Source organism: Tamandua tetradactyla, chromosome 9 (assembly GCF_023851605.1).
Source record: "Tamandua tetradactyla isolate mTamTet1 chromosome 9, mTamTet1.pri, whole genome shotgun sequence".
Lineage (NCBI taxonomy): Eukaryota > Metazoa > Chordata > Mammalia > Pilosa > Myrmecophagidae > Tamandua > Tamandua tetradactyla.
The window spans coordinates 88,509,675-88,523,118 of NC_135335.1; the positions used below are offsets into that span (position 1 = coordinate 88,509,675).

The 13,444-nt window shown below is 39.4% G+C and overlaps 1 protein-coding gene across 12 annotated transcripts in view; it reads right to left on the reverse strand.

Moving 5' to 3' along the window:
* Positions 1-13,444, reverse strand: part of LIFR (LIF receptor subunit alpha) — an 81,571-nt gene that overhangs the window by 37,808 nt on the left and 30,319 nt on the right. For all 12 annotated transcript variants that reach the window (XM_077117020.1, XM_077117018.1, XM_077117026.1 and 9 more), the window contains 4 exons: positions 12,630-12,790; positions 11,016-11,130; positions 6,454-6,593; positions 1,212-1,375 (listed from right to left, as the gene is read on the reverse strand). In XM_077117020.1, coding sequence (XP_076973135.1) covers positions 1,212-1,375; positions 6,454-6,593; positions 11,016-11,130; positions 12,630-12,790 — 580 coding nt within the window. The remainder of the gene's footprint in view (positions 1-1,211; positions 1,376-6,453; positions 6,594-11,015; positions 11,131-12,629; positions 12,791-13,444) is intronic.

Consider the following 13,444-nt stretch of genomic DNA (forward strand, 5'->3'; position numbering starts at 1 on the left):
TACACAGCCAAGAACTGCAATTAGAGTTTAAGAAAAGAGAAAGCATTTTAGGCCAAGTTAATTAGGATGGGCTTTACCTTAAGGGGTAGGATCTGACACTGGGTCTGGAAATGTAGGTTCATTATGCATAGGTGAAGAGGAAGGGGGAGAAGCATTTTACATTTTACGGGGGGGGGGGGAGGGGAGGGGAACAAACTTATTATATAACACAAATGGTGGTGGCTAAGACAGCACAGATTCTGCAACCAAGCTGTCTGGGTACGAATCTTGGTTCTGCCACTTAGCAGCTCTGTGCCTCTATCGGGGGGGATGATGACAATAATAGTATCTTCTTCAAGGGACTATTGTGAGGATTAAAATGATTAACATAGGTAAAGCATACAGAGCATTCTCAGGGACACAGTAAGCATTAGCTATGTGCCAACTTCAATTATGACTGTGACTATTTCAAAAAGGAAAAATAAGGCATTATAAAATACAGAATAGCGTTACTCATTATTTTTACTATATGTACTTAGGCAAGTAAATTGTAAAACTGTGAGACAGTCCTTTAATTTTTAAATCTGTAAACCATATTTCATATCCATTAAGGAGAGAGTAAAACGATAAAGGTGGAATTACCACGTACCAGCTGTTAAAACGTATTATCACAATTTCTAATTAACCCTTAGATTAAAAGCAAACTCAAATTAGGTCATAAGGAAACCATTCTCAAGCAGGATAAAAAACCAATAGAAAAAGCTTTACGAATTAAACATAAGAATGCTATTTCATATCCTGATAAATACAAGCCTATAGATTTATTTTTAAAGTCTCAAAAACTACTGTGGCTACATGTCTTAAAACATTTATTTTTAAGTTTACGACATTAGACAAAGATTAAAAACAGAGGGCAATGATATGTACAGCTTTCGCATTTATGTAAAAGCATGTACACGAACAAGGCCAGAAGGGAACAAAGATAATGTTCCATGTTTGAGTGGCAGAATCATAGATTATTCTCTTAATTTCCTACACTTCCTACAATGGTTATACATTATTTTAATAATTATTAAGTGATTTTTAATCATAGCATATGGTTATTAATGAATCCAAAAAGGATATCTATTTCCTTTATAAACTAAAAGTTCACTTACATCAGCTTTAAAATCTTTTTAGAAATTGTTTACTTGATGTCACAGAGAAAAATTACATTTTTTATTCAAACTTACTAATTCTACGATTTCCATACTCTTTTTACGTAGAATTTGAATTTCCCAGAAGATGTCTGAGTGATGTGGAAAAACAGATCCCTTGTCATTCCACTTTAAGTGCAACGTAGACGTTGAAAAATCAGCAGACAAATTCAAGACCTCTGGAGTGTCTGGAATTAAGGCTTAAGAAAATGAAACAATAGATAAAACTTAGTGAAATCAGTAATGGTTTTCCTACTGTAATTCTATTAATCAATTATTTTCTGACTCTATTTTAAGAATTAAAAGCCAAACTTTGCAAACCAATTACTGAAGAAACAACAAATGTATATATTTATTTGTAAAGGCAGCTTCCAATGATTAATCAGCCAAATCTGAGAAAATCAGTCATCAGCTGTTTTGAAATCATAATAAATCTTCTAATATAAACAGCAACTGATACCTTAGAATACTCTAGTATTGTCTGGTCTGAACTCCAGGACCTATAAGCAGGGAGCATAAAAAGAGAAGTAAAAGAGCTTCTTTTGTATGGCTGTCAGGTCAGGCAGCCCAAAATGACACAACATGGAAAGCTTACTTCGTTCCTTTATGCAGCCTTGTCCCTCACCTCCCAGTGCTAGCACCCCTCATGCAGGAGGGTATCACCCACTGAGCACTACTAGGAGCTATTATTACTGGCAACAGATATCATGAACTAGTAGCAACACTGTAGTAATGACTAAGGCACCAAGATGGGAAGCCAATGGTTTACTGTGCAGAAGGCGCGTGATATATGAAGGATTCTGGCCAGGCTGGTTTAGCAGTGGTATGCAACACAGTTTACAGGGGATTGAGACCAGAGATAAGGCGAATGTTCAGGGGTCCACTGGAGAAATCCTTCCTGGATTTATAAGACAAGGACTGTGACAACATAAATGGAAAAGAAAGGACAATACCCAGTGGGCATTTCAAAGAAATGATTGGATTTTCAGATGGATTAGCTATACTAAAAGGAACAATTCCAGTTTGCTCAGAGTTTCCAGTCCGGAAAGTGGCAAGAAAGGCAAGAGGACTCAGGAATCATGGTGAAGAGATGCAGAAGGGTAGCTGTGGCTGAATGAGAGTGTCAGGGGAAGAAGAAGACATCTCACGGACGGCTCTGCAGTCAGTCAGCCCGAAGAGAAAGGTGAGAAGTCAGAACCGTGGATGAAGCCTCATGAGTATAACTCACTGAGCGGAGCTAAAGAAAGGAACGCGAGGACACAGAGATCAAATAGGGAAAGGCTGTTCTGGAGGCTGCCAATAGTCACACTTTCTGGGAACCAGAGACACCAGCCAAGAATCCTGAAAGGGAATGAGAAGGAAGCAGAAGGAAACAGAGGAAATCCAGGATCAAGAAGATCAAAATAAGTGGGTTGGCATCTGCGCCAAATAAAACAGAGTTCAGAGAGGAAGACAGAGAAAAGACCAGGTATTATCAATATCTGATTAGGAAGTTTGGGAGAACAGTGAAATCTGAAGCTGCATTACAAAAGGTAAAGAAAAGGGTGCATGGATGGTTCAGTGGTAGAATGCTCACCTTTCATGTGGGAGATGGTGGTTCCATTACTGGACCATGCACCCAAAAACAAAAACAAAACAAAACAAAAGGTAATGTTAAAACTATGCTCAAGCTTTGAGCCACCCAACAGGAAGAAACTGGTAAGCTGAAAAAAAAACAGGACAGCAGAAAGAAGTAAGGTATGCTTGAAAACCTTCAAGTAGCCCTACCTACAAGTGTTGCTGAAAATTGTGGATCAATGGAAAAGGATGAATTGCGCTCAGTTCTATGAAAGGCAGGATTTCTGGTATGAGATGCAGAGAGACCTGGGAGTTTCTTGCATGTTTCTTCCACAATTACAGTGAAGTGAGAGTAAGTTAAAAGAAATCCAGAGACACGCCTTCTCTAACCTTATTTCTCTCCTGGCCCTTCCTCAGAAAGCTTAAGGTCCAATCAAATAAGCAGGACCAGATACACAGGAGTGTGCAGAGAGAAGGCAGTCGAGTTGGTAAATAACAAAAACTAAATATGTATTGGTTAGTCTTTGAACTTAAAAATAAGTACATCGACAAGATTTAAGTAAAATTTGCTGACCACAGCATTCTGCCTTGTATTTATGTAAAATGTTTAGGGCTGTACAGGAAACAGAACATGTGGATTTAAAGTGTCAACTGTGGAACAAAGTAAACAAGCACACAGCTACAAGGACAGTGGAGGATGCTTGATAGGGGAAGTTTTAAGTGGGGAACTGCTTTTGAAAAAAGGAAAAATACAGATCAATGATGAGCAAGAAGTAACTTTAGCCAGGAAAGTGAAAGTTCAAGGTGCCAGTGTAACCAAACACAGTAAGAGGCTTTCAACAATGTGGTCTTTCTTTCAAATGATTCAAGATGTCATGATGATGTAGTAACTTAATGATAACGAAACACGGAAGCATTTTGCTAAGGAACACTCATCTATTAAAATACTACCCTCCTTGAAAAATTCACATAATTTAAATTTTATCTAAACAGCAGTGGGCTACTGTTCAAAATGCAAGTCAAATTCAATATTTCAAGCCAAAGACAGTAATAGCTACAATTAGAAACAGAAGGATTAAAGAATACTTTTTTTTCCTTCCTTTTTTTTCATGGTATAAAGGGGAAGGTTTCCTAAGCATCCATGCCTTGCCATCTGCATTTCCTTCCAGTTAAAACAGAAGTTTGATAACAATGTTAACCTGCTTTCTAGGAACTCAGAACTGTTCAGCTGGGTAAAAAATTAACACAAGTTTTGCTTGTTCAATTTTTAAAGCTAGAATAGCTTTACCCATACCTGTACACTCTTTCTTCCTAAGAACTTCAGGAGATCAGGAGCTTTCCCAGTCTTTTTAAGCACCCTCATTAGTTAGTCTGCCTTGCAGAGATCCAAATTCTCAGGTTATTTTAAGAACTTAGATATTAAAAGTCTTACAAAGACTTATTTTTGTGCTTTGCCCTGGTAAGTAGAAACTTCTTATATATATCTGTTACAAACCTTGCTTGCTTTATATAAATTCTAATATGCTGTTTATATTTTTAAAAGTACCTTCAGATCTGATAAAAGGTTAATTTCTCATCTTTCTTTCATAGTAAACTACCAAAGACACCAGAACTTTTTATCCACATTTATACTCCCCTTTAAGAGCTTCTCTTGAACACAGCAGGTGCCTAAAGATTTGCTGAATCTCTCCTAGTCACCTAATTTGTTTTTCAATTTTTCTTATTCTAACATGTTAGTCTAATCATGATCAGGCCCATTTAAATTTTAAAATGCTACCAATTAATCATTTGATATGTAAAAACAACTGCCTATCGCCTGAGTCATTTAGATCCTGTCTGGATTTGCCTCTCCAATTTTTTCCCATTTGACACTGTCATCTTAATGTAGCTTCCCAGGCAAGAATTCTGGATACCTCCGGAAACAGTCAGCACAATCTGGCTCTTCTACAGATGCCTGGGATTGTAAAAATCCAGAATAAAATTAAGTTAGATTCTTCAAATCTTACTACAAAATAATTCCAGATGGATTAGAGACTTACATCAGGTATGGTAGCAAAACCAAAAACTCATAAAGAAAAATACCAAGAGATGCCATAACAGCAAAATGAAAACTTGTGGTATGAAAAGTGCCACAAAGTTTTAAAAAATTATAAACTCAGGAAAGGATTTTCAGCAAGTATGACAAAGCTAGCAACCACAATACAGAGAGCTCTCTTATGAATTAATGAGGAAGAGATGAGTGACATGAGAAAAATTACAAAAGTCACAAACAGCTCAAGAAACAATACAAATTACAATTTTTTATAAAGGTGATAACGGAAGTACAAAAGTAACAATGATATAATTTGGGGACTATTAGATTGGAATGTCAAAACTAAGAGATGGGTAAAACCCAATACTGGCAAGGATATGAGAAAACAGGTACTCTACTATGCTGTTTGTGGGGATCCAGATGGGCACAAAATCTTGGAGAATAAATCTGGCGAGAGTCTTAAAAAAGGAATGCCTTTAATGCAGATATAAGATAATCTGCATTACCTTATAAAGGCATCCCCGTTCTTCAGGGGATGTATTACTTTATTTCAAAAAGAAAATTTCTCAAGACCAAACCTTGTGATTTAAATAAAATTCACGCATGCCCAATTAATGTATCTTAAATATCTCAACATTTGCCATAAACTGAGTTTATTATAATCCTAAATGATTATAAATAAAATATTCTGACATGGATCTGACATACAACTATATACAGAAATAAAACACAGCGCTCTTCTCCCACATCTTGAAAGACGGCCCTAGGTAGTACTTTACACTGACAACACTTTGGCCTGAATGTGGGACAGACTCCACATTCCCAGTGAAAAAAACTGGTTATTACGCTCCCATTTTATAATCTGAGCTATCTCAGACACGGACACCCAAACGTGCATCCTACCCATAAATTTGAACAAATCACCAATTAACCATATTTTCTTTTCCTTGCTTCAAAATAAGTCATCCTTAAAAGACTAAGATGATACCTTATGGTATAGCCCTGTAACAGTTATCAGGAGTCAACAAATCTGCTTGTACTGCCATTAAGAGTCAAGACTACTGGAGCTTTTAAGGTCTTGATCTGTAGCAAAATCTTCCTGTCAGCCTGTGTTTATTCGGTGCTTCCAATCTACTTGTAGAATATGTCCTACGCATTCAATTAAGAAATCTGTAACAGATGCCTGCTACACGAAACATGGTGCCAGGTGCTAGGTGGAGAAGACAGAGTCCCTGCCCTCCCGGGACCCTATTCTTGTGAAGGAAATCCACAGTAAACACCAACTATACAATATGTTGTTAATACAATTGTGATAAGTGCTACAAGGGAGAAATATAGGTTGCCTATGGATACAGTGAAAAAGGAATAGGATCTCCACGGGAATGGGGTGGTCAAAGCAGGGGTACCTGAGAAACTCCAAAGGATGCCCAGGAATCACTGAGGCAAAGGGAGTTAAGGGAAGAATATCAAACTGATGGGAAGTATCTTCAACTTTGGGTCTATATGGATTGACGAGAAAACAAGTTTGCCATTTTCCAGCAACAAGGTTGCAGGGTAAATGACAGTATTAGTGTAACAACTGAGAGTAAAAGAATGGTAAGTTTCTACCATTCATAAAGCACCACAAAAGGAGCAAAAGCATTGCTCTGAGCTATTTTAAACTGAATTTCCTTTGAAGCAAATACTTACAAACGCTTTTTTCATTTAGTATAAATTTACTTCTAGAACTTCGTAAATCATTTAGAGGATTAATTGTTATTTCATGATCACCAGATAAAAGAGCTGGGATTTTAGTATTTGTTTTTTCCAATTGATAACAAGACTGGGACCTGTAATATAAGAAAGAACATTTTAATACAGCGACGAAAACAATAGTGCAATTTTCATAACATTTAAGTAACACTAAAAACACTAGAAAATACTTTATGCATTTTAGTATACAAAAAATATGATGTTAGGGTGGTGCGACAGTGGCTCAGTGCCAGAGTTCTTGCCTGCCATGGTGGAGACCCGGGTTCAATTCCCGGTGCCTGCCCATGCAAAAAACAAACAAGCAAACAAAATACGATGTTATAATACTGCATTTTAAGGCTGAATCCAATGTTTCAAAATATTATAGCCATATATATATATACATATTTAATTTATAAGAATTAAACAATATCTCTTCTTATGAAACAAAGGAAAGCTTTCATTTACGAGGATGAATGTGGGCAAGGCCATTCTCTAAATATGTGTGGCATAGGCTCTACAGTGGTTCTTCAATAAATATGCAGTTCATCAACTTGGTGACCAAATTGTGCAGGCACTGTTCTAAGGAGTAGCCATGTATCATAGCATTTTATCATCACCGCAGTCCTAAACTAGTAACTTTATCAGACATTAATTCAAAGCACATTTGAGTAACTGTGTACACAGCACTTAATGATCACGATTATAAAAGGACACCATCCGGCACTCAGCAACAGTAATATTACCGGGCGCGCACCCAGGAGCATAGGAGAAGCGCAGACTCTCAGGTACACAGCACTCCCTCACCTACCAAGACCCACCGAGTAAGAATCTGCTTTTTACCAAGGTCCCCAGGTGACTGCTAAACATGCTTTTAGAGCTCCTGCAGGCAGGGCAAGTGACAGCGAGAGGCCCCTTCCACTTGTGGAGATGAATAGTATTTCTCCTTTTTGTTCTTTCTCTCTCTTTTTTTTTATAATTAACAGTTAAGTCACAGCTATTTCAGCTTTATTAAGAGTTCAAACACCCTTCTTCAAATTAAAATACAAATGTATAACTCTTAGCACCAGAAAGGAACAGACACTCAGGCATGGGCCAGTGGGCAGGAGAGGCTTCTCAGAAGCAGAGACACCACGGTGGGGTCTGCAAGACAAAACCTCACAAAAACCTCTGAGGTAGGTATATACCTGTTTTACAGATGGGGACATAAAAGTACAGACTTTGGGAGGTTAAGTAACTTGCATGAAAGCAAAATGCTTGGGAAAGCTGTGGAAGAAGCACCTGAAAGCAAACCCAACCAACCCAAAACAAAAGCCTGCGCTCCTCTGACAGGCTGGCAAAGGGAGAGGAAAGGTGTTGCAGGCAGACCCACATGAGATGCAGAAGGTAGCACACTGTGGGATCGATGGGCAAGTAAAGCCGAACGGCTAGAGACCAGGGTGAGGTCTGGTGCACAGCTGGGACAGGAGGGCTGTGAGCACGGCAGAGGCGGCAAGAGGGCGAGAGGGCTCCAGCAGGCAGGGTCTTTCCTCCTGCTTGACACCTCGGGCTGGTGGGCCGCAGCTGACAGAGAACCTCCAAGGAGAGGAATGGCAGATCCGTGGGCTCCAGATGCATCACCTTATAGTTCAACCACGTTTTGCATTCTGTTCCACAACACCTTGTACTGGCTTCTGTGCTTAACACCAGGACTTCAGGACAGAACTCAGAGCTGGATTACAGACTAGGAACAACAAACATAAAGAACACACAGAAGGCTCGGGAAGACCATCCAGCACGAGAAGTAGAGGAGGATTGTATTTGAAATATTTAGGATGAGGAAGAGGCCTGGGGAAAAGACTGAGATAGAACTAAATGAGAGGTTGAAAAACAAACAAACAAAAGATATGAAGATACAGGCAGCACAGTAAAATGTAACAAAGATGTCAACCAGACTGACAACATAGAGGTTCATGGTAAGTTTTAGGAACATGGTGGTGGGAAAAACAACCAAGTTGTACTAGAAGACAGAGAGTGTAAGCACAGATGATTCTTCTGAGAAACAGGGTTTCAGTGAGCTATTCAAAATCCCACCCTGACCTCCCCTTCCTAGCCTTTACCTCCCGCTATCCCTGCTGCACCCGCACATGCCCCACACTTCCAGACCAGACAATCCCACCGTCCTGCACACTCAGACGGTGCTCAAAGAAATGGAACTGGCTACACGTGGCTTTGTCAAGCACTCCTTCAACTCTTCTGCTTCTCTGCCCTGGCTCAGGCTTTACTCGAAACAAAACTTCCCCATCAGCTCTGCTTTCGAAATGCTTCCAATTCCCCATGATCTCTCAGACAAAAAAAGCGGAATCCTTCCTCTGTGCATCCATGGCTCTGTACCACTACTGAGCACTTCTCATGTTCTTTTTATTATTTATTCATGTACACTTCAACTTTCCTTAAAAATTTTAATTCGCGCAAAGGGACAGACATTCCGGGCCCCTTGCATACCAGCATCCCACCGTTTCCTGCACACCTGCCCCTGCTCTCACAGCCTCTGCACCTCCACCCTTCACAGCCTATGCCGCCTGCTCCACCAGCCCTCCAGAGCACTGGACACTCAGCATCATCAGAATTTGTTGACTGCGAGCTCCTTGGGAGCCAGAACTGACTTGCTTTCTTTGTGGCCCATGCTCATTTACTTAACTGTCAGTGGTATTTACCGAAGTGTCTGGGTTCTCCCATTCTAGGCTCATGGCAGGCTGGCAATTCCTCACCACTGTGAAGTGAAGCTGGGCAATGTGACTTTAAGTGTCTATAGAGAAATCTGAGTGACAGTCACACCTGTCACCTTATGAAGGAAGCTTAAAGGCCAGCACAGCTTTTAGCACCCCAGAGAGGGCCTGGGGCCCTGAGGGAGAAACAGGACAGAGATCTCAGGTGACCTACAGTGAACAGAGAGCACAGGCAGGAAATGAGTCACTAAGACTTGGGGATGTTGTCTTCTGCAATATAGCCTAGCTCATCCTGACTGATAAATTATCCCAAAGCTTAGAATAACACTCTGTAAATTACATGGAATGGGATGGTCTCAAGAAAGAAAGTATCTAAATAAGCATTTGTGTCAATTAATGCCGGCAAACTGGGACTCGGAGCTGCCATGCTGCACAACTTCTCCAGCCCTGCTGAGCAACCCGGTGCCCTTGTTTGGAGGAGGGGAAAGCAATGCGAATTGTTCTGGCAAGCAGGCAACCCAAAGACATCAACTCCAGGCTTAGGAACTTCTCGCCCACTTTCAAGATTACTTGACAGAGTAAGGTCTCCCATCAACTTCCCAATCTCCATTTTCCCATTCTCTGCAAAAACACAAATTCATGTTTACTAGGCACAGTGCCAACTAGCTGGGACAATGCTTTTCCCAGCTTCTCGTGCAACCAGGTGTAGCCATTTGCCTGAGTTCTGACCAATGCGCTGTAAGCAGAGGTGCTGGGTTGAACTTCTTGGAAGGCTCATTACAGAAAATTACTCTTCTTTTTCCTTCCTGCTTTCTGGAATGCAGACATGATGGCTGCACCTCAAGCAGTCATTTTGGACCATGAGACCATATGCTAAAGATGACAGACTAGCATAATGAAGAGGAAATCATATCTCAGATGGCCACAGACAACCTGCCTCACCCCAGACTTTTCCATGACAGCAAAAGCCCGTTGTGTAGTTTGAAGATGTTGTCTCCCGAGAAAGGGCCATGTTCTTTTATCCATTTCTGTGGGTGCAGACCTGTTGGAGGTGCAACCTCCCAATTATATTATTTTATTTGAGATGTTGGGTCTTAAACCTTCTACTGGAGTCCTTTATACAAGGGTAAAAGACACAGAAAAAAGCCCAGAGAGCTGACAGAGAAAAAGCCCCTGGAGGAGATGAGAGGGGAAGTCACTGAAGCTAGAAGTTGAAAGTAATAAAATCCAGGAGGGAAGGACCAACAGATGGTGGCCATGTGCCTTCCCATGTGACAGAGGTGTCGCAGATATCAGCGGTCTGTCCTCAGAGTCCAGGTATCATCCTGTTGATGCCTTGAGTTGGACCTTTTCATGGCCTAAGAATTGTAAACTGCAACTTCATAAATCCCTTTTGTAAAAAGCCGACCCATTTCTGGTATACTGCATTATGGTAGCTTTAGCAATCTGCTATTACTCAGACTTTCTGTCATGTACACACTTACATTATGCACAAACTTTTAACCAGGTAGACAATGGTTTGAGACAGACCTTCACAATTTCCCTATAACAGAAAGATCAGAACCCACAGCACCTTAGTGTTATGTTTCATAACAACTCGCTATTTATATAATAAAGTAATCAAAATTTTGGACAGGAGAAGGTGCCCCCACCCCCATTTTAACAGACAAAGGATCTAAAACATTCAGGAAATGGAGAATTAAGATTTAAAATTCCATAAAATAAATGTTCAAAATAAAAAATTTGTATTCCAACAGTAAAGAGAAATAACCTCTAGGTCGTAGTTGTGACTTAACCAGACATTTCTATTACCTGTTTTCAATGCAAACTTCATAAACAGCACCATAACCTGCTCCTGCGGGTGCTTTCCAAGAACAGTCCCACACTTTTAAATTGCTAGTTGTACACTTCAAATCATGTGGAGCCCCTGGAGAAGAAGAAACGAGACACATACAACATAGTGCACGCTTAATAATTTAACTGCACTGTCAAAGAGCAAGTCAAACTGTTTTCAGGTGTAAGTACAAGCATGTATGTCTGCAGAGGACTCATGTCCTTTGTGCAGAAATCAACCTACAGCCCCAGGAGGAACGGGTGATTGGTTTTACGTATTTTTGCAGCTTTGGTTAAAAACAGCTAGATGGCAAACGGATGAAGGTGGACTGAACTGTGGGACCACTTATGGGTAAGCTCCTTCTATCCAAAACTCTGCTTCCAGGCAACTATAACAAGTGTAGAAATAGTGGAAGTTAAGGAATGATGGGAGCAAGGAAGAAGCAGAGATTCTGGGGGAATTTTAACACCCCTGTAATCTCTAGTAGCCCCATTTGGAAAAAATTTTCTTAAAGAGTAAAATCTAGGTTAAAGTGCTATGTGCTTCCCATGCCCACAAACACAGTTTCTAAACATTCTAAGCCACCACTGCATCACTGCCTGCTGCCAGACTACCATCCTACACAGAAATCTCATAACTCATTTAGAATTCTAGGAAGCATATTAAATTTAAACACTAATGAACTCACATAAGTCTCACATAGCGTGTGTGCCTAAACTGAAAAGCAACAATTCAGATTATAATCCTAATAATACCTACTTGGATCTAAAATTAACATTAAATTATGGAATACACAAGTATGAAAATGAAAAAGTCATCATAAAAAGAAAATGCAAAGAAAGAAAGGAGGAGACATGTGAGAGAAAGGAGGAGGGAGAAGCCAAAAGGCAGGGAGAGAGCAAAAAGCATCTACAGTGTTAGGTTGTTCTACCTAAGACTCTTATCTCTCTCTATATAAATGTCTATGAAAAAGGTTTATTTTCTTTTAAATTTTACAAGTGGTTACCATGATATTCACTTGGAGCAATAAATTACAAAGCTATATAATCAGAAAGTAGAAATATCAAATTAGATGCTATCCCATTAGAAATTAGTAGTAAAAATAATAAAGTTTTCAGACTTGGTGGAAAAGAAGATCTGTTTCATTACAGAAATATAAAAAACAAACAAAGGGGTAGTGGGATTATAATGGACTTTATGGAAATAAGCAAGGTAGCATCTATACAAATATTCATAAATACAATTAAGATAGCTAACACATAATTAAGAAGATGTTAGATTTACATGCAAAAAATAATTTAAAAAAAGAATATTTAGATGTATCTTTAAGGGACCTCCTTTTTTTTTTAGGTGCATGGTCCAGGAACGGAACCTGGGTCTTCCACATGGAAAATGAGCATCCTACCACTGAACCACCCATGCACCCTAAGGGACTTTTCATAAGAATCCAAAAGTACAGAGAAAAAGATTATAAAGAAATGTATTTTAACCACCAAAAACCTGATGCATTCAATAAAGAAAATAAGATTGCTTCACCATCAAAACGATGATAAGCCTGCAGTGGGTTCATTCTCAAAAACTGCTCCACTTACCCTTCTTCTGGCTATTTACTTGATTCATTAGATACAGAAGAACAAATGATAATAAGAGCCACTGAAAATCCGAACTAGTCCTCATTCTTTTACAGTTTCCCTTCCAGGATGGTCGTCTCCAACGGAAGTAAACGTCCATTGTCAGGGCAATGCGGTCAGTCCTAGATAAAGAGAGGAATTTCAAACCCTATTCAAAGAAACACTGTTACACTGTGCACACACACTGGAAACAGGTAGTGTCAGGTACTGATGCCTTAATAATTGTGGAGACACTCAGAATACGCTAATACAGCTATCACTTCAGGTATCCATTATAGGGTCATTTTTCAATTAATGGGCTTCAAGTTCAAGATTATAACTAAGCACATGTTTATCAGCTTTCTACTTTAATATTTCTAAAATATAGGAACACAGTGCACACCACTGGAGTTTTTGCAGACTGTGATACATGACTCGACTTATGTGGATTGTCATTTTTAAATTTTAATTGGCATACATTAACTTTCACAGTCATTTTCTATTTATGATAAGTAATACTGGTTTCCTTGGCATTTACATTGTGATATAAAGTTTCTATTTAATATAAATTTAAGTTTAAATAGTTTAAAGAAAGGTAATTAATAGTATAAAGGGTTTGCAGAGATGACAAAAATATTGACAATGACACCAGCTGGCTGAAGCTTAACAAACACTACGGAAATTAGAGCAGGAAAGGGACCAGTGGTAGACTGACTACAGCACATTTCTGTTCAAAAATGAAAGCAAACAGAAGAGCAATGAATGAATCTAGTGGGTGGTCAGGAGGAGCCGCAACA